This window comes from Desmodus rotundus, chromosome 9 (assembly GCF_022682495.2).
Source record: "Desmodus rotundus isolate HL8 chromosome 9, HLdesRot8A.1, whole genome shotgun sequence".
Classification (NCBI taxonomy): Eukaryota; Metazoa; Chordata; class Mammalia; order Chiroptera; family Phyllostomidae; genus Desmodus; species Desmodus rotundus.
This window is the reverse complement of record NC_071395.1, coordinates 72,312,821-72,330,279: the sequence shown is the minus strand read 5'-3', so window position 1 is coordinate 72,330,279 and position 17,459 is coordinate 72,312,821. Positions and strand designations below refer to the sequence as shown.

General features: G+C 50.2%; 2 protein-coding genes across 8 annotated transcripts; one reads left to right on the top strand and one right to left on the bottom strand.

The window, feature by feature from the left end:
• The first annotated feature begins 760 nt into the window (after nt 1–760).
• Nucleotides 761–4,160, top strand: SLC16A13 (solute carrier family 16 member 13). Its single transcript, XM_024565118.4, has 4 exons — nt 761–1,404; nt 1,543–1,686; nt 2,350–3,087; nt 3,797–4,160. Exons 1-4 carry the CDS (start codon nt 1,206–1,208, stop codon nt 3,994–3,996), a joined length of 1,281 nt encoding a protein of 426 aa, XP_024420886.2. The 5' UTR covers nt 761–1,205; the 3' UTR covers nt 3,997–4,160.
• Nucleotides 4,161–4,979: 819 nt separating this feature from the next.
• Nucleotides 4,980–7,337, bottom strand: SLC16A11 (solute carrier family 16 member 11). Of its 7 annotated transcripts, none has more exons than XM_045199046.2 (5): nt 7,155–7,337; nt 6,906–7,081; nt 6,274–6,417; nt 5,357–6,124; nt 4,980–5,267 (listed from the first exon to the last, which is right to left on the bottom strand). In XM_045199046.2, exons 2-5 carry the CDS (start codon nt 7,042–7,044, stop codon nt 5,038–5,040), a joined length of 1,281 nt encoding a protein of 426 aa, XP_045054981.2. In that variant the 5' UTR covers nt 7,045–7,081; nt 7,155–7,337; the 3' UTR covers nt 4,980–5,037. The 7 variants fall into 7 exon arrangements, with proteins under 7 accessions (XP_045054981.2, XP_045054979.2, XP_045054982.2 ...); XM_045199044.2 differs by having other exon boundaries at nt 6,906–7,051; XM_045199047.2 differs by having other exon boundaries at nt 7,160–7,337.
• Nucleotides 7,338–17,459: the final 10,122 nt, after the last annotated feature.

The following is a 17,459-nucleotide window of genomic DNA, read 5'->3' as shown; positions in this document are numbered from 1 at the left end:
CAGGATCCCAGGGAGTTTGAATTATAAAGAAGAAACGGGAAGACGAGCCATTAGTGCCCTAGGAGGTGGAGGACTGGGTAGGAGGGGCAGATTGCTCCATGTCTCTGCGGTCATCGTTCGTCTCTTTGTCTCTGGTCTAATAGTGACATCAAAAACTGGTTCGGAAGTGGTTTTTACTAGAGGGACAGAAGAAAGGGTCTCAGTCCCACTGAAGAAGGGGTAGGTGATGCTGGTAGAGCCCATCCTTCCTCCCCAGTTTTTTGGGGGTCTCTGTGATTAGGTTTCCTGTTGGGAACAGGAGTCCAACAACCCATTCCCCTTGTCTCTTTCTTTGGCCTTTGAACCCCTTAGGGACCCAGGCATCTAGATTCTAGTGACCTCAAGAGCTTGGAGTATTTTCTTTGAATCTCAACACACAGACCTTTCACTAGCCCCCAACTGGCCTTGCAACTCCTGGGCACCTCATTAAGCAAATAATATTTTCCTCTCCTGAACCAGTTTACCCACCACCAACCCCTATGTGCTCCTTACGTGCAGATCTTGATGCTGGAATCTGGAGGAACTGGCCAGTTGGGTGGACAGCAGACAGAAGCAGCCTCTTAAGTCCCTGCGTCAACTCGGGCCGCGTCTATCGGCCTCCTAAGGTTCCCTCTTTACGCATGCTCCCTACTCCTTGCCCGGGTCCAGAACAATGCTCTAAGGCCCGCCCAAGCCTTCTGGCTCCGCCCCTGTTCAGGAGTCCACGAGCTATTTGCAGGAGCTATTTGCAGGAATGTCGGTCCTGGCCCGGCTGGCCAGGTGCTGACACTTGCAAAGGTAAAATAGATAATCCAAACGGAAAATGGTGCGCCTTAAGGGTAGGACCCAAACCCAGCGCCGCTTCTTGGTTCCTCCACCAAAGTTTAGCCTAGCCTGCCCAGACCTGGATTCTCGACCGTCTGCCACGCCCCCAGGCGCTAATAGCCCGGGCAAACGTCGGCGGGTTCTCGCTACCAATATCCAACCCCGCCCCCCGCCTAGGAGAAAGGCGCAGGCGCCTCACGCAGCCTCTCTGCAGCTTTCAAGTCCTCGTCAGTACCCTCCTCTTTACTGCTGTTTCTTGCTCCCGCGGAGCCCAGAGCGGTCCGCTGGGTGGGTGGAGGTGGAGCGTCCGCAGCGTTGCTCCCACTGGGGCTCCTAGTGGCCGCAGCTCTGTTACCTCCCAGATGGTGCGTAGGGCCGAGTCCCCCGACGGGGGCTGGGGATGGATGGTGGTGCTCTCAGCGTTCTTCCAGTCCGCACTGGTGTTCGGGGTGCTCCGCTCCTTCGGTGTCTTCTTTGTGGAGTTCGTGGAGGCTTTTGAGGAGCAGGCAGCACACGTCTCCTGGATCACCTCCATAGGAATCGCGGTGCAGCAGTTGGGGAGTGAGTGCTGCGCCTGGGTCCGGTGTCCTGAGACGCTCGGAAGGGAGGGGAATGTGGGGACAGTAAAGGGGGAGGTTGGGGATGGGAGAGATGCTGGAGAAGGATGGTCTTCTCACAGAACTCTTTCCTCTTCCCCAGGCCCAGTGGGCAGTGCCCTGAGCACGAAGTTCGGGCCAAGGCCCGTGGTGATGGTTGGGGGCGTCTTGGCAGCGCTGGGGATGCTGCTCGCCTCCTTTGCTACCTCCTTGACTCACCTGTACCTGAGTATTGGGCTGCTTTCAGGTGAGACCCTGAGCAGGGGCAGGAAAGTCCAATGCCTGAATTTTGGGCCTCTGGACTATATCACCTTCCTCCTGATCCTTCTAAAAGGCTTAGGGAGAAGCCGAGAGAAAGTTTTGAATAGCCCCTGTACCCTGAAGGAAATGAAGAGGATGACTAAACCAACAAACTTGGTTGGGCAATTAGGACATTCAGAGATAATGTGACCAGAATATGCAAGCCTAGGGCTAGTGGGACTGGAGTGTAGAAGGAAGAATTACTTTCGATGAAGTTGTGTCAGGTATTGTGACTGTGAAATAGGTATCCGATTTACACACAAAGCAAGGCTCTAGAAGCTTACGGAACTTGGAAATGAAAATCACACAGCCAGAAATGGTAGAGCCCAGATCCAAAATTCTGTGCTTAGTTACTTTAAAAAACACTACCGCCAAGCCTCTACAGTACCATAAAATATATTACTCCCATGTTAGCGGATGAGGAGATTGAGGCTGGGGGATTGAGCAAAATCAAAACGCTAGAAAGTACAAAGTATCAAAGTTAGGATTATAACCAGGCCTGTGCTACATTCTGCTGCCAGACAGTGTTGGGATTACTGGGTACCCTGAGATCCCTAAGAGTCCCCAACCACCATTTCTTCTTTTCCTTTTTTTTTTTTCTTTTGGACAGGCTCTGGCTGGGCCTTGACCTTCACTCCAACCCTGGCCTGCCTGTCACGTTACTTCTCTCGCCTGCGATCCCTGGCCATGGGACTGGCATTGATGGGCGTGGGCCTCTCCTCCTTTGCTTTTGCCCCACTCTTCCAATGGCTGATCAGCCACTATGCATGGCGGGGAGCCCTATTGCTGGTGTCTGCCCTCTCCCTCCACCTGGTGGCCTGTGGTGCTCTCCTCCGGCCACTCTCCCTGACTGAGGACCCTGCCATGGGTGGCCCTGGGGCCCAACTCACCTCCCTCCTCCATCATGGCCCCTTCCTCCGTTATACTGTTGCCCTCACCCTGATCAACACTGGCTACTTCATTCCCTATGTGCACCTGGTGGCCCATCTCCAGGACCTGAATTGGGAACCACTGCCTGCTGCCTTCCTACTCTCAGTGGTTGCTATTTCTGACCTTGTGGGACGTGTGGTTTCTGGGTGGCTAGGGGATGCTGTCCCAGGGCCTGTGGCACGACTCCTGATGCTCTGGACCACCCTGACTGGGTTGTCATTGGTCCTGTTCCCTGTGGCTCGGGCTCCCACAGCCCTGGTGGCTCTGGCCATGGCCTATGGCTTTACATCAGGGGCCCTGACCCCAGTGGCCTTCTCCATGCTGCCTGAACTGGTGGGGACTGGAAGGATATACTGTGGCCTGGGACTGGTGCAGATGGTAGAAAGCATCGGGGGACTGCTGGGGGCTCCTCTGTCAGGTAAGGGGGGAATGAGGTTTCCAGGTGGCCCAGGAATGTCATACCATTTGGGGAGGGGACTGTTCACATAATAGTGGATGTAAATACTGTCCTCTGATATGGTATACTACATGGCCTGTATAGCCAATCATAGCAGCCCTGAAGTGGGGCCATGGGGAAAAGAAACTGGGGCTGTGGAAAGACTAAAATGAGCTATGTGGAATCCTCGGCAGGATACCTGCAGCTTGGGTTTTCAGAGAGCTTGGCTGGACCTGGCCAGACACAAAATGTCACTGTATGCCCCTTCCCTTGGCCCATTTGGCCCAAGTTCAGGTGTCTGAGCCATGTGGTCAAAGTTCTCCAGCCTCCACATGGCCATAACCTTCAGACCCTTAACATTTTTTCTTAACTATTAACTGAAGGTATAGATGGGAGGGCCACAGGTGCCAGAAGGAAAGGCACAGACATGCCCGACTTGCTCTGGATCCCCAAATCCCCACTGGCTGATTTCGAGGTCCTTTCTGAAAGCAGGAAGGTGACTGAAATTACCATTTGAAGCCCTTGGGAAACCAGAGTTCTCAAGCTCATCCAGTCCTACTTTGGGAGTTCTAACTCTTCCAAGATAATGGGTTAAGGATTATCTTCTTCCCTCCACCAAAAAAATATATCTGAGCCCTCAATCCCAGGAAATAAATCACTCATGTGTATTCTTTTTCTGTCTTGGATGTAGGCTACCTCCGGGATGTGACAGGCAACTACACAGCTTCTTTTGTGGTGGCTGGGGCCTTCCTTCTTGCAGGGAGTGCAGTCCTCATCACTATGCCCCACTTCTTCTGCTTCTCAGCTCGTACCTACAAGCCCCAGAACCTTGTCACAGAGGCACTGGATACCAAAGTCCCCCAGCCCAAGGAAGGGCTGGGAGAGGACTGAACTCCCCAAAGTGGTTGGCTGTTAGACCCAGACAGTCAGAGGTTGGCAGCTCCAGGTCTTCTTCTGCCCCATGTTGGTCCCCACAGAGCCACAGTGCCTTAAGCATCTTGGTCTATTTTCCACCACAGCAGGCCCAGGGCTTCTGCGATGTGTGTGCCAACCCTCCGTATTTAGTTGAGGGCTCCTATCTCTGCTGTGCTCCAACCTTTTCTGCAGGATCCAGGAGTTCAGCCTGCTCCACTGAGCTGTGAATCAACTGTGAAAATCAAAGGCCAAAAGACTTACTATGTTTTCCAAGTGATCTCTAGTGTTGCCTGCTAAGTTTCTTCTCTGAAGACAGATGTTTGGGAAAGGGGGATGTCCCTTTGAAATAAAACTGAATCTGAAGACTGAATAATAATCAGAACCTCAGAAAGAGCTGGAGCTCATATGCTTGGATGGGATCATGGCTGGGTGGTGAGGGGAAGTGTCCAGGAGCTCTGGTGACTCAGAGTGTTTTTAACCCTGGTTTCTGCTCTCTGGACCACAGTTCCTCCCGTTTGCCCGCTGACCTTCTTCTTTTTCACTCTCCCCTGTGACTTAGAAAAGAAATTAAGAGAACGATGTGGGGTGGGGGTGGGGGGTTGGTAGGGAAGCTGAAGCTGAGAGAGTTTAAGTCTGGGTCTGGGATTCTTGTATTTACCTCTGGCCAGTAGAAGGAGATTGAGATACAGGGAAGAGTTTGAGGAAAGGAAGTGAGGATGGGGCAGATAGCACTTCTGAGCCTCCCTCTCCCCGAAACAAACTGAAACTGACAGGCAGACAACTTCTTAAAGATTCCTGTTACAGTGGCAACAGCTTGGGCAAAGAGAAATGGACTGGCTTGACAGACAGATACCCTCCCCATCTCCCAGGGCGTAGTGGGCTCCTGTTTCTTTCAGTCAGCCCGTTGAATATCTTAAGTAGAAAGTTTTCAATGTCTTTAAATGGCTAACAGTGGGAGCTTGCAGGAAAACTGGAAACTTTTTTATTGGGGGAGGGACTTAAACCAAAAGAAAATGGTCAACAAGTGGTTTCCAGAGTGGAGTGAGGGGCTCCTGGGGAGAGCAGGGCAACTTGAGGAATGGGGAGCAACTCCCCCCTTTCAGGGGGAGGGGTGGCTGGAGGGGAGGCTGGACTGCAGGAAGGCACAGCCCCGGGCAGCCCCATGTAGATGAAGCTGCCCGAGAGGACCAAAGAGCCGCAAACGAGGAAGGAGGCCATGAAATCTCCGGTCTCATCCCTTAGGAAGCCTGAGAGGAAGAGGAAAGGAATTTAGATGCCTCGAACCCCAGGGGCAGAGAGGATGGTGGCCGACCGATCTGTTGACTCAGGCCCTTACCTGACAGTGGAGGGCCCAGAAGCCCACCGAGGCTCATCAGCATCATCACCAGCCCCGTGGCCTGTACAACACCTCCGATGCCCACTAGACCCGGGAGCACTCCGAAAACCAGCGGGGCGTAGCTGCCGGCGCTCAGCCCGTAGGCCCCAGCCACAGCTAGCAGGGAGCCCCCCCAACCCTCTTCACTCCCCACCACTGGCACCAGTCCCACAGCCAGCAGCCCCAACCCTGTCAGAGCCCCAAACACCGCCAGTAGCCGCGGGAGGGGCACCCAGCCCTGGTCTGCCAACCATCCGCAGACTAGCCGGGCGCCTGCGTCCGCCACTGCAGCCACCGCCACCACCAGTGCGGCCCTATACCCTCCCAGGCCCCGGTCTAAAGCATGAGGGGCCAAATGCACGTAGGGGACGAAGTACCCGCCCGCAACCAGGGCGGTGCCCAGAGCAAAAACTAAGAAGGCTCGGTGTGTGAAGAGACCCAGGCCCAGGGCAGCTAGGGGTCCGCGAGGTGGGGCCGGGGGGTCGCCAGGGAGCTCCAGGGGTCGCAACAGGGCACCACAAGGGGTGAGGTGGAGGGTAATGGCGCCAAGGAGGAGCAGGGCGCCCCGCCAGCCGAAAGTATCCAGGAGGAGCTGCAAGACAGGCGCCAGGAGCAGTGAAGAGGCTCCGTTGCCCGTGAGTGCCAGACCCACGGCCAAGACTCGACGGCGGGAGAAGTAACGCGAGAGGGTTCCGAGGGCAGGGGCGAACACCAAGGCCCAGCCGGAGCCTTCGAATGGATAAGACCGGGTGAGGACAGGGACTGGGAAGGCCTGGCCCAGAAATCCCAGACCTGCTCTTCAGAGGAGGCCCCCCGCCCACAAGAAGCTCCCATCTCCACCATCACCCCTTTAGGGCCGAAGTATCCTGTCCCCTCACCAGCGAGGACGCCCAGGCCAAGGTAGAGGTGCAGCAGACTGCCAGCGAAAGCCGAGAAGACGAACCCAAGCGAAGTGAGGATGCCCCCAATCATCACCACTGGGCGCGCTCCCCAGCGGGTGCTCAGGGCACTGCCCACTGGGCCTAGAAGGAGGCGGAGTCAATAGAAGACACGCCCCTGCCCAAACTCACTCTAACACTTCTCACAGGCTGTTTGCCTTGACCAAAAAATCTTCCCCAGCCTAATAATAGCTCCTCCGTTTAGCCTCAACACACTCTTCTAGAACTTGGTGTTGCCCGTCGTCCTTTCTCAGGTTATCTGGTAATCAGGTGTTTCCCCCACCACTAAATTCAGGGCCCCCCACCCTGGTTCCCGCCCCCCACCTAGGGGTGGGGGCCCCTCACTGGCTGCCTGCTGCACGGCTAGAGCCAGGGCGCTGACCCACGCTGTGTCCTGAGAGGTTCGGTCAAAGTGCTCCGCGAGATCAGGGAGGGCAAGGCCCAGCGAACGTAACAGCCCGTAGGAGAGCCCATTCACCGTGAAGGCTGCAGCTGCCACCACCCAGCCCCAGCCCCCATCTGGGCTTCCGACAGGCTTAGGGGCCATCGCCATCTGAGGGAGAAAGGAACACCTGTGAGAGAAGTCTCCATTTCTGTGCCTCCTCCAGGGACCTGAGATCCAGCTTCTGGCTGCTTTCCCAGGGAGGGAGTGCACGTCACCCTGAGCACGACAGGGCGGGGGCTGAGGGAGCGGGAGTTGGGCCTCGGCATGGAATTCCTGGGTGGGTGCGAGTCACCTGAGAGTTATCTGCGAGATACCGGGACGGGGTGATGGGGATACCCCTGGCTTAGGACTCCCCCTCTCCCACCACACCCCTTACCTGACCTCTCCAGGCGATGGGGAAAAGGGCGAGGAATGGCTCGGCCTGGTTTCTCCCCGCTTCCTCCCTAGGCTCCCTAGGTGGGCGGGAACCCCGGAGGGGAGAGAGAGCAGAGATGGAGCCCCACTTGGACAGGCTTTCTCCGTAAACAGAGATCACCGCAGGGGCCCGAGCCACCTGGGACGCTGTGGTGGGGAGGGCGGGGGCTAGCTGAGACAGCCAATCAGCCGAGCCGGGGGTGAGACCAGACACTGAGTCCCACGGGGATTAAATTATACTCACGCGCACACAAACGCAGGCATGCCGAGCCCCTGGGGCAAGGAATGAATGCCATAGGCGCCTGCCCACAGCCTCGCACCTGCTGCCTGCCGCTCACGGAGGAGATAGGCGGATCACAATCCCCCGCAAGTCCCAGCTCGGTAGCAATATGCTGAAACGGGTGGTTCCCCCAAGGGCTGAGGGGATGAGTAGTTTTGTTTTCAGATAATATTGCTGGAAGACCAGGGGTAAATCTTGACTCTCAAGTCACAGACCTCCTCTGAGTTCTTGCTGTGTGCTCAACAATAATATGTCCTCAGGGGATTAGGGGAAAGAAGAGGGACTCCCTTGTTCTGAGGAGGTGTGATGTGCCTGGCATTTTCACACATGTCATCTTTTCATCCTCACCGTATCCCTGTGAAGACAGCGTCACCCTCATTTCATAGACGAAGGAGTTGAAGCTTTCAGAGGTTAGGTGACTTGCCCCAAACCACTCAGCTAAAAGGTGGTTGGAAATACATATTTGAATGTTGGGACTGTCCAACTGTGGGACCATCCAAGGAGAATAGATCTAGGACTGAAACAGAGTCTGCCATAGTGGAGGGACATGGCCTGCAGAGAGTTTGATGCCAAACTGGCCTGGAAATGGCAGTCTTTTCAGGGCCAGAGAATTTATGATTCTAAGATAGGAGGCACTGGAAGGACAGAAAGGATCTTTGCAATCAGAATCGCTAAAGATTTAGAGATTAGAATATTAAAAACAAAGTAAGAAATCTGAGAATTGAACCCAGGTGTTTATTTCTTGAAAAGCTTTATTAAAAGTATCCTTTAACATTTTTTTGTTACATGAACTTTAATGTACTTTGGGCAATTTTAAGCAATGTATAGATTTTCTTCATTTAATCAAAAATGTATTTTTTTATATTCAATACTATTTTGTATTAGTTTCAGGTATATAGCTTAGTGGTCAAACAATCTTATATTGTGCTTTACCAGGTGTTCTTTATGATACTTCCAGTATCCCCTTGATGCCATATATAAAACAATGTTGAATATATTAATAACATTCCCTGTGCTGTACTTCACATCCCTGTGGCTGTTCTGTAAGCACCAATCTGTACTTCTCAATCCCTTCACCTTTTCCACCCAGTCACCCAACCCCTCCCCTCTGGCAACTGTCAGTCTGTTCTCTGTTTCCATTTTGGTTTTTTGGTTATATTGTTCTTTATATTTCACATATAAGTGAAATCATATGGTATTTGTCTTTCTCTGATTGACTGATTTCACTTAGGTCCATCTATGCTGTCATACATGGTACGATTTCATTCTTTTCTATGATCAAGTAATATTTATATATATGTACCACAGCTTTTTTAAAATTGAATTTGTTGGTGTGGCATTGATTCACAGAACCATGCAGGTTTCAAGTGTACGGTTCCGCATCGTGTACCCATCACCAAAGCAAAGCCGCTTTTTGTCCCCATTCCTCCCACCGTGGCCTATCTCCACCTGCCGCCACTCCTCTTTCCCTCCGGCTATCACCACACTGTTGTCTGTGTCTGTGTGTGACATTTATGTATCGGGGCGGGGGGTTGCTTAATCCCTTCACCTTCTTTCATCCAGCCCTCCACCCCCCCCATCCTCTGACAGCTGTCAGTCTGTTCCACGTGTCCAGGCCTCTGTTTCTATTTTCTTCATCAGTTTATTTTGTTCATTAGATTCCACATATGAATGAGATCACATAGTATTTGTCTTTCTCTGCCTGGCTTATTTCACTCAGCATAATAATCTCCAGGACCATTTATGTTCTCACAAAAGATAAGATTTCCTTCTTTTTTATGGCAAGCAGTATCCCATCGTGTAAATATACCGTAGCTTTTTGTTATCCACTCGTCTACTGATGGGCGCTTGGGCAGTTTCCAGATTTTGTCCATTGTAAGTAACGCTGCTGTGAACACAGGGGTGCATATATTCTTTCAGACTAGTTTTTTTGGTTTCTTTGGATATATTCCCAGAAGTGGGATTGCTGGGTCAAAAGGCAGTTCCATTTTTAATTTTTTGAGGAAACTCCATGCTGTTTTTCATTGGCTGCACCAATCTGCATTCCCACCAACAGTGCACAAGGGTCCCTTTTCTCCACATCCCTGCCAAAATTTATTTGTGATTTATTCATGGTAGCCATTCTGGCAGGTGTGAGGTGACAGTTCATTGTGTTTTTAATTTGCATTTCTCTGATGATTGTTGACATTGAGCATCTTTTCATATGTCTGTTGGCCATCTGTATGTCCTCTTTGGAGAAATGTTTACTCAGGTTCTCTGCCCGTTTTTTAATTGGACTGTCTGTTTTCTTGGTGTTAAGTTTTGTGAGTTCTTCATAAATTTTGGACATTAACCCTTTATCAGATGTATTATTGGGGATAGGTTCTTCCACTACGTGGGTTGTCTTTTTATTTTGTTGATGGTTTCCTTTGCTGTGCAAAAACTTTTTAGGAAAAGTATCCTTTTGCCTTAGCTGGTGTGGCTCAGTGGATTAAGCGTCGGCCTGGGAACAGAAAGGTAGCCAGTTGAATTCCTGGTCGGGGCACATGGCTGGGTTGCAGGCCAGGTCCCCATTTGGGGGGGGGGGGGGTGAGAGGCAAGTAATTGATGTTTCTCCTGTACATCAATGTTTCTCTCCCTCTCCTTCTCCCTCCTTTCCATGCTCTCTGAAAATAAATAACATCTTTTTTAAAAAGTATCATTTTTACATTAGAATTAAGGTCACCATTGCTTTATTTCAGCTACTTGAATCAAGAATGTGTTCTTTGGTTTCATTATTAAACAATATCAGAAAATTTGGCAAATTACAGTTTGGAGCATGTATCACCAAAAGCCACATGATGGCAGTATTTCCTAATCGTTGAGAAGTACCTGCACCTAAAGAAAAAAAAAAAAAAAACAATAGCTTCTTCAGTAGTGAGAAACTGTAACCCTAACAAATACAGCATGACCTTTGATGGCTCTCCACTCTTTATAGGAGAAAAAGAATCAAATTTCTCTACTTTGGGTAGAAGGCCTTTTGCAACCAAAAGTGGACCCAGAATACTTTCCCATTCCTTTCCCCTCTCCTCTCTCACCCACCCTTCCGTCAGCCAGTGTCTCACCCTCTCCCTGGATGTGCCTGCCTTTTTCTCGCTCCCGAAGTTTTGCATGTGTCCTGCCCTCTGTTTACCCTGGGTAGGTTGAAGGTCCTGCCAAACACCCCCTAGAAAAGTGGTCTCACTGGTTTTCCTAGTCTGGGTTCCTGTTGTGAAAGGCACCTGGGAGGTGGAACCAGCAGATCCTCAGCCACCGGGGAGGGCAGGGAACCCACTTTCTGAGATGGGTGGCGAGGATTCTGTTCCAAACTGAATGTAGTCAACTGAAACAAAACTCTGCCTCTCCGTGGTCAAGTGGGCGTGCAAGGCAGTCAAGGAGGAGACTGGGCCCTCTGGTCTGGGAGTTCTCTGAAGTTATGCTCGGCACCTATCAAGGTTTGTTTGTGGAGCTAATATAGCATTAAGGGTGGGAGAATGGAGACCCAAGCTAGACTTCCTTAGTTTGAATCTCATCTCAGCCACTTAACTGTATTATTCTAAGTTACTCTGTGCCTCAGTTTCCTGATCTTTAAAATGGAGATTACAATAGTGGCCCCATGATAGAGTCTTTCTTTGTGAGGATTAAGTGAGTCACTGCATATATTAATAAGGGACCTCGAATGGGACCTGGAACATGACATGTGTCAGTCCCTATTGCTACTGTTGTGACTTGGAGGAACCTGACTAGACCCTTCAGCACCACTTCGCTTTTGCCACCTGGCTGTATTTAAATGCCTCAGGTCAAAGAACTTCATTGTTCTGGTGAGTTCTCAGTAGAACTACACCAGTTATAGGATGTGAAGCTACAAAAAGGGTTAAATGGTTATTTCTTTTCTATGTGGTGAGTGGTTTTCTTAACATTTTCCAAGAAAATGCCCGTCTCCCTATCTTGGCTCTAAAAATAAAAGAGAAGATAGGACTCAAAGTAAATTTTGTTCATTTGCTCCTTCATAGAAAATATTTACAAATACCTACCACGCCAGATGCAATGCTTAGGGCTAAGGGTACGAATGTGAATGATACGATCTCTCCCCTTCAAGTTCCCTTAGTCAAATTAGAGAAAAAAGTGAAATAAAGAAATCTCCACACAAGGATAGGGACACCGGCACCGTAAAGTGGCGCATGGGAAGCACTGACTCAGTCTGCTGAGGCTGCTGGGATGGCTTCACAGAAGAGGAGCCCTTAGAGCTGGGTCTTGAAGGACGAGTAGGAGGTTGCAAGATGGTTGTGTGGGCAGGGGCATTCCAGGCAAAGGGAGCAGCTTGTGGAAAAATCACAAAGGCATGAACCAGCTTGGCGTGTTGTTTATAGCTTGGGGAGCTGTACATAGCCACTGTATGGAGAACAGAGAGCATGTAGAATGATGTAGAGTGAAGCTTCTGGGGCAGAGGGTCCCATCATGGAAGATCTTGAAGACCAGGCTAAGGAATTTAGATGTTTCCCCAGAGACTGATGCTTCTCAAACATTTCTACTCAGATAGCATTCACTAATATTCACCAATATTGGAAGCTGGACACAGAGGAAAGAGACCTCAAATCACAGAGGGGCAGGACAGTCTGAGCTTATAGACCTTTTATGTGTAGGAAATTTCTCTGAAATATCTTGTTCTACATCAAAAATTTATGTGGAATTTTGCATACTGCTTCATAATCTGTGATACGTATTTTCTTATAAGATTTTATTTATTTATTTTTAGAGAGAGGGGCGGGAGAGAGAGAGGGAGAGAAACATTGATGTGAGAGAGAAACACTGATTGCTTGCCTCTCCTACACACCCTGACTGGGAATCGAACCCACAACTCAGGCATGTGTACTGACTTGCAATTGAACCAGTGACCTTTCGCTTTGCAGGACGATGCCCAACCAACTGAACCACACTGGTCAGGGCTGTGATACTTGTTTTCATAGTAAAATAATGCTTTATGTGTCTAGATAAGATTTTTCCCCAGCCCTCGCTGGTGTAGCTCAGTGGATTGAGTGCGGGCCTGCAAACCAAAGGGTCGCCAGTTCAATTCCCAGTCAGGGCACTTGCCTGCGTTGCAGGCCGGGTCCCTAGTAGGGGGCGCACGAGAGGCAACCACACATTGATGTTTCTCTCCCTCTCTTTCTCCTTCCCTTCCCCTCTCTCTAAAAATAAATAAATAAAATCTTTAAAAAAAAAGATTTTCCCCCAAGTCTTCTTCACTGATAAAGTTGCCTGACCACCGACTCCAAATCTACATTAGATGCCTCCCCCTCTTTATAACCAACCCTCATCAGAGAACTTCTCAGTCTGCAGTACAATCATCCATTTTTGTCTTCTTTCCCTTACCCCACATTGCCCTGGAGGTGGAAACTTGTATTACTGATTCTGGATCTTTCACATTCTAAGGTGTCAAATGTGAGTGACAAATGACTGAATGACGGAAACACTGAACAAGGGACTCATTGCATGAGTGGACTCAGAGCCTGCTGCTCCATGGGATGTGGCAATGTCACAAGAAGGGGCTGCTGATGGACCAAACTGGTAATGCTTGCCCCCACGGAGAGAGCCCCGGAGGCAGATACTGAGTCAGGTCGGGTCTTTAGAGGTCGAAAGAGAGGGCAAGCTCTGTACACAATTTGATTTGGGGAACCACAGGATCTGGGAGTGTGTCCATGTTTGTGAACCCAAACTGCTCTGGGGTTTTCTCATGGGAGCCCCTGTGGGAGGTTTTGGGGGGCTCAGGGATCTGCAGCCTTGGGGAAGCCCTGAACTGAGCCTGGCCATTCCACTGGGGACTCCCTCTCTAGAGGGAGGGAAGGGGACAGGCAAGGATGGGTGGCATCACCCAGAGGAAACACGACTCTATTTGAAGCGCACGAAAATATGAGACTCCTGGCGTTTGGCCCAGCTGATCTGTGGCTTCTAAGTGCTTAATCGAGCTGCCTCTCACCCCTCACCCGCAAGAATCCTCTCCTTCCCCAGCTCACCCAGAGACCAGGCCATGGGGAGTTGGCACAGACCTCAAAGCCCAGACTCAGAGTCTGGAAATGTGGAAGAAAAACTTGATTCAGGAAGGGGATGAGGTCACAAGGTCAGGGTTTGTGTTTGGGGGCCAGGGGAGCACATTTGTTGAGATGCTCTGAAATGGGGGTGAGTAATGAAGCGAGAAGGTACAGGCACCCACTCAGGACAGTGGGGCTCAGTGTGTGCAGGGAACAAGTCTGCTTTGAAGGCTGAACGTGAACGGAGGGCCAAGCTGGGTTTCCTGAACCTTGTGTTGGAACTGAGACGGGTGAGGAGGCTGGCTGAGTTTGGGGCTGGGAGAGGCCACGGTCGGGTTGAAGTTGGCACAGATGAGAAAGCTGAGGCTAGAGCTAGATTGGATCCCAGACCTGGGGTGGGATGGGAATCCTACTCCACATTATTCCTCTCTTACTCCCTCTACCAAGTCTGTCTCTGGTGCCTCTTCCCATTCAGTCTCGATCCCTTCCCCCTGTTGCTCACCCCCACCTCCCTAACCCCCATAGGTGCTAAAGATATGGAGCTTCTGGCTCCCGTGTCTCTCTGGATAGCACAGTCCCCAGGAAAGAGGACTGGGACAGTTGGGGAAGCCTCTAGCTTAAGTTCTTTGAGCCTGGTCTGTGTGTCTCAATATCCAAATGTGTCTTACTGGCATTTTCTGGTTCTGGACTTTGGCCAATATCTGTGTCAAAGGTCTTAGCTGTAAGCCATAGGCACTCTGTCCAAGTGATTATTTAAGGAGAGACTGATTGATTACAGGATACACTGGGTACCTCTCAGAATTTTCAAGAAGGCTACAGAACTAGGTTTGGCAGGAACAGACCGCCACAGGGCTAAACGTGTTGCCAGCGATGCTGCTGTCACCATCAGACACTAGATGTCGCTGCTGGCCCTCTACATTCATTGGGCCTCGAAACTGCTGCTACTCACCACTGGCTCTAAATCCAAGTCCAGGGTCAGCATCCTGACCACCTGAACCTTGGTCGTGTGCTCTCATCCTAGCTGGTAGGGACACCAGGAGACCAAGCATCTGGTGTTTTCAGTGGCTACAGGTAGGATGGGTTCTGTCCCCCATGAGAATAATGTGGGACATATCAATCACAACTCAGTAAAGTGAAATAAATATAATAACAACAACAACAATAATAGTAATAATAAATAAAAATGTCTCAAACAAAGGAAGAATCTCGGGTGCAAGGCAGCCCAAAATGTCCACTAAAAACAGACTGTCAGGGTGGGAACGGCATTTAAACTCAGACAGCAGTGTGCATGCACCCTGCTAAAGCGACTTGGACGCGGTGAATATATTAAAGCATAGTTCTTGATTCTTAATGCCATTTTCTAGGCACCTAGTCTGTTGTTGAGACTTCAGGGAAATAAGGGTTGGAAAGGACCAGCTCAACTCCAGGCACATGGTAGGCACTCTACAAATGGAGTTTCCCTTCCATTTCATTTCCTCCCGTTTTCTGGGCACAGGTAGTCAGTCACCCCTTCGTCTCTACTTCAGTCCAATCTCTCCTTCATTTCCCTGTGCTCCTCATGACTTGATCTGAGAGTGGGATTCAAACCAGAAGGGGCAAGGGATGATGTCTGTCATTTCCCCTCTGCGGTACCCAACCTTTTATCTACCTCTGAATTTTTTGGGCGCATTGTCTGTCTCTCTAGCCCAGCCTGGGACCTCATATCTGATTTAAAGGGACTCAACCTCTTAGAGGACTCTGTTGACCATCGCTGATCTGCCCCAGGGCTTCAGCGGCCCTGGGTGTCCGGAATCTGCCTCCCAGCTGAATACTGTTAACCAGGATGAAAAACCAAGGAGGGAGGAAACAGGTTTTCCTGAGCTGTAGGGATGTAAATGAGACATTCTGGAGATCTAACTCGTATTAGGCAGAGGTGTTAAGGTCTGTTCTCTTTCCTCAAGGAAGAACTTCCTGTGTGGACACTGGAAGGAGTGGGGTGGGGACTGACTGTTTCCGAGGGAAGTTCTGAGGCCACCGGGAGGGTCTGTGAACTGAAGAGGCTGTGGCTGTTGCTGCTCACACCACACAAACCTCTTCTTGTCCGTGCACAACGTGGGTCTTTTCCTTTCAGTGCCCTTTCTTCTGAAAGAGTTCCTCTTGTCTGCCTGGAATCTCTTCTGCCCCCGCCTACACTTCAATGTCATTTCCTTTGCAAAGCCTCCTGCCTCTCTACTTTACTTTCAAAGCAGTTTAAATCGCGGGCACCCTGTCTCCTTATTTGTTTATCCCATTTAGACAAAAGGTTTTCCAGGCTTTATCCATCTCTGTCTCAAGCTCTGGTCATATCTCCTTTCTTGATTCACACCCAGGAGTCTTCCAGTGAGACGGATTGAGTTCAAAGGGCACTTTGAGTCTGAGAGCCTAGACACTTCCCAGAATTTCCTGAGCATTCATGACGAATGCTGAGAAATCAGGGCCAATCACGGCGTCAACTGAGTCCGTTGTAGACAATTATAAAAAACCAAATGCTTCCAAAAGTCTTAACAGAAAAGATATATTTAGTGTGAAATGTGAGTGTGTTTTAATACACTCAGGACTGAGGGGTAATATCACATAATGGTAGGGACATTGACCTTGAACTAGACCTCCTGGGTGTGAATTCTGGTTTTGGTACCCTATCAGCCTTAATGGCCTAAAACCAATGACTTAATCTATCTGTGTGATGGTTCCCTCGCTGATAAAATAGCACCTACTCCTGAGGAAAAAAATGATGAAGATGATAATGATGAAGGTAGCACCATGTTATTATCAGCACAACTTCTTAAAATTGTTGTGAGCTTTGATCCCTGAGTATTTGCGTGAGTGTTTAAGAAAGTTCCATCCCGGTTCATCCAGGCTAGTGAAGCTAAGGGGTGTTGCGTGCAGCTTTAGGTCACAGCCACGAGAGGGCCCGTGTACACCTGGGCCTTCAGGATGGAGACAGAGCGAAAAGGGCCCCGAGGAGAAGGGAAAACGCAGACCAGAGGGTTGCTGCCCGGTTTTTGTGCTTCTACCTGAGCTAACCCATGGAGTTGCGGGTTGGGTTTTATTAAGGAAGCTGTCTTTAACTCACCCCAATCTAAGTACCCAGTTTGGTACTGACCTGCTGCACTCGAACAGCATTTGGTTCTGCTGACCGCCTCCACCCTGTATCATACATATACCTCCTTGACTCTGCCTGTTACCCCTCCAGTATCTGAGGGTCTCTCTCATTTTCACCTTTGTTTTTGTCTCCAGTTATGGGTTTAACTTCCCATGATGCCATTTGGTATTGAGGATGGTGATGAGAAGTAACAGTGTCCAGGAAGCTTAGTGGATGGCAGTTTCTGGTAATATCAGCACAGCAGGAAAGGAAGATCGTGTTGGTGGCAAGTCATAGGCCCTTCTGGAGAGTATAAGCAGTGTATGCTACAAATAAATAAACCATCTTTATTAGTTATGAAGCTCCTGGCAGCAAGTAACAAGAGTCCAACTCAACTTGGCTTGAACAATAACAAAGCATATTATCTCATGTATCACTGAAACTGGAGGCAGGAATACCCAAGGCTAGCTAATCATGGCTCGGGAACATTATGGAGGAGTCGGGTTCTTCCCATGTTTTCAGTCTGCTGCCTCAGTTTTAGCTTTTTTCCTCTTAAGGTTGCAACATGGCTATAGCAGTTTCAGCCACAGCATCCAGGTATAACAATGTGCAGAAGAGAATGAGTGTATCTCTTCCAGGGCGTCCCCCTTAGCAGTAAGGAAACCTTCGCCTACAGCCCCCAGCAGGTAGTCCATCATCCACGGCCAGATCTGTAGCTCATGTACACGATTAAGCCAGCCACCGACGTGGGGATGGGACCACCATGACTGACTGACTCTCATCAGGCCGTACCTCTGGGACGGGGCTGGAGCCACACCTGCCTGAAGCACACAGCTGTATGGAGTAGGGTGGATTCCTAAGCAC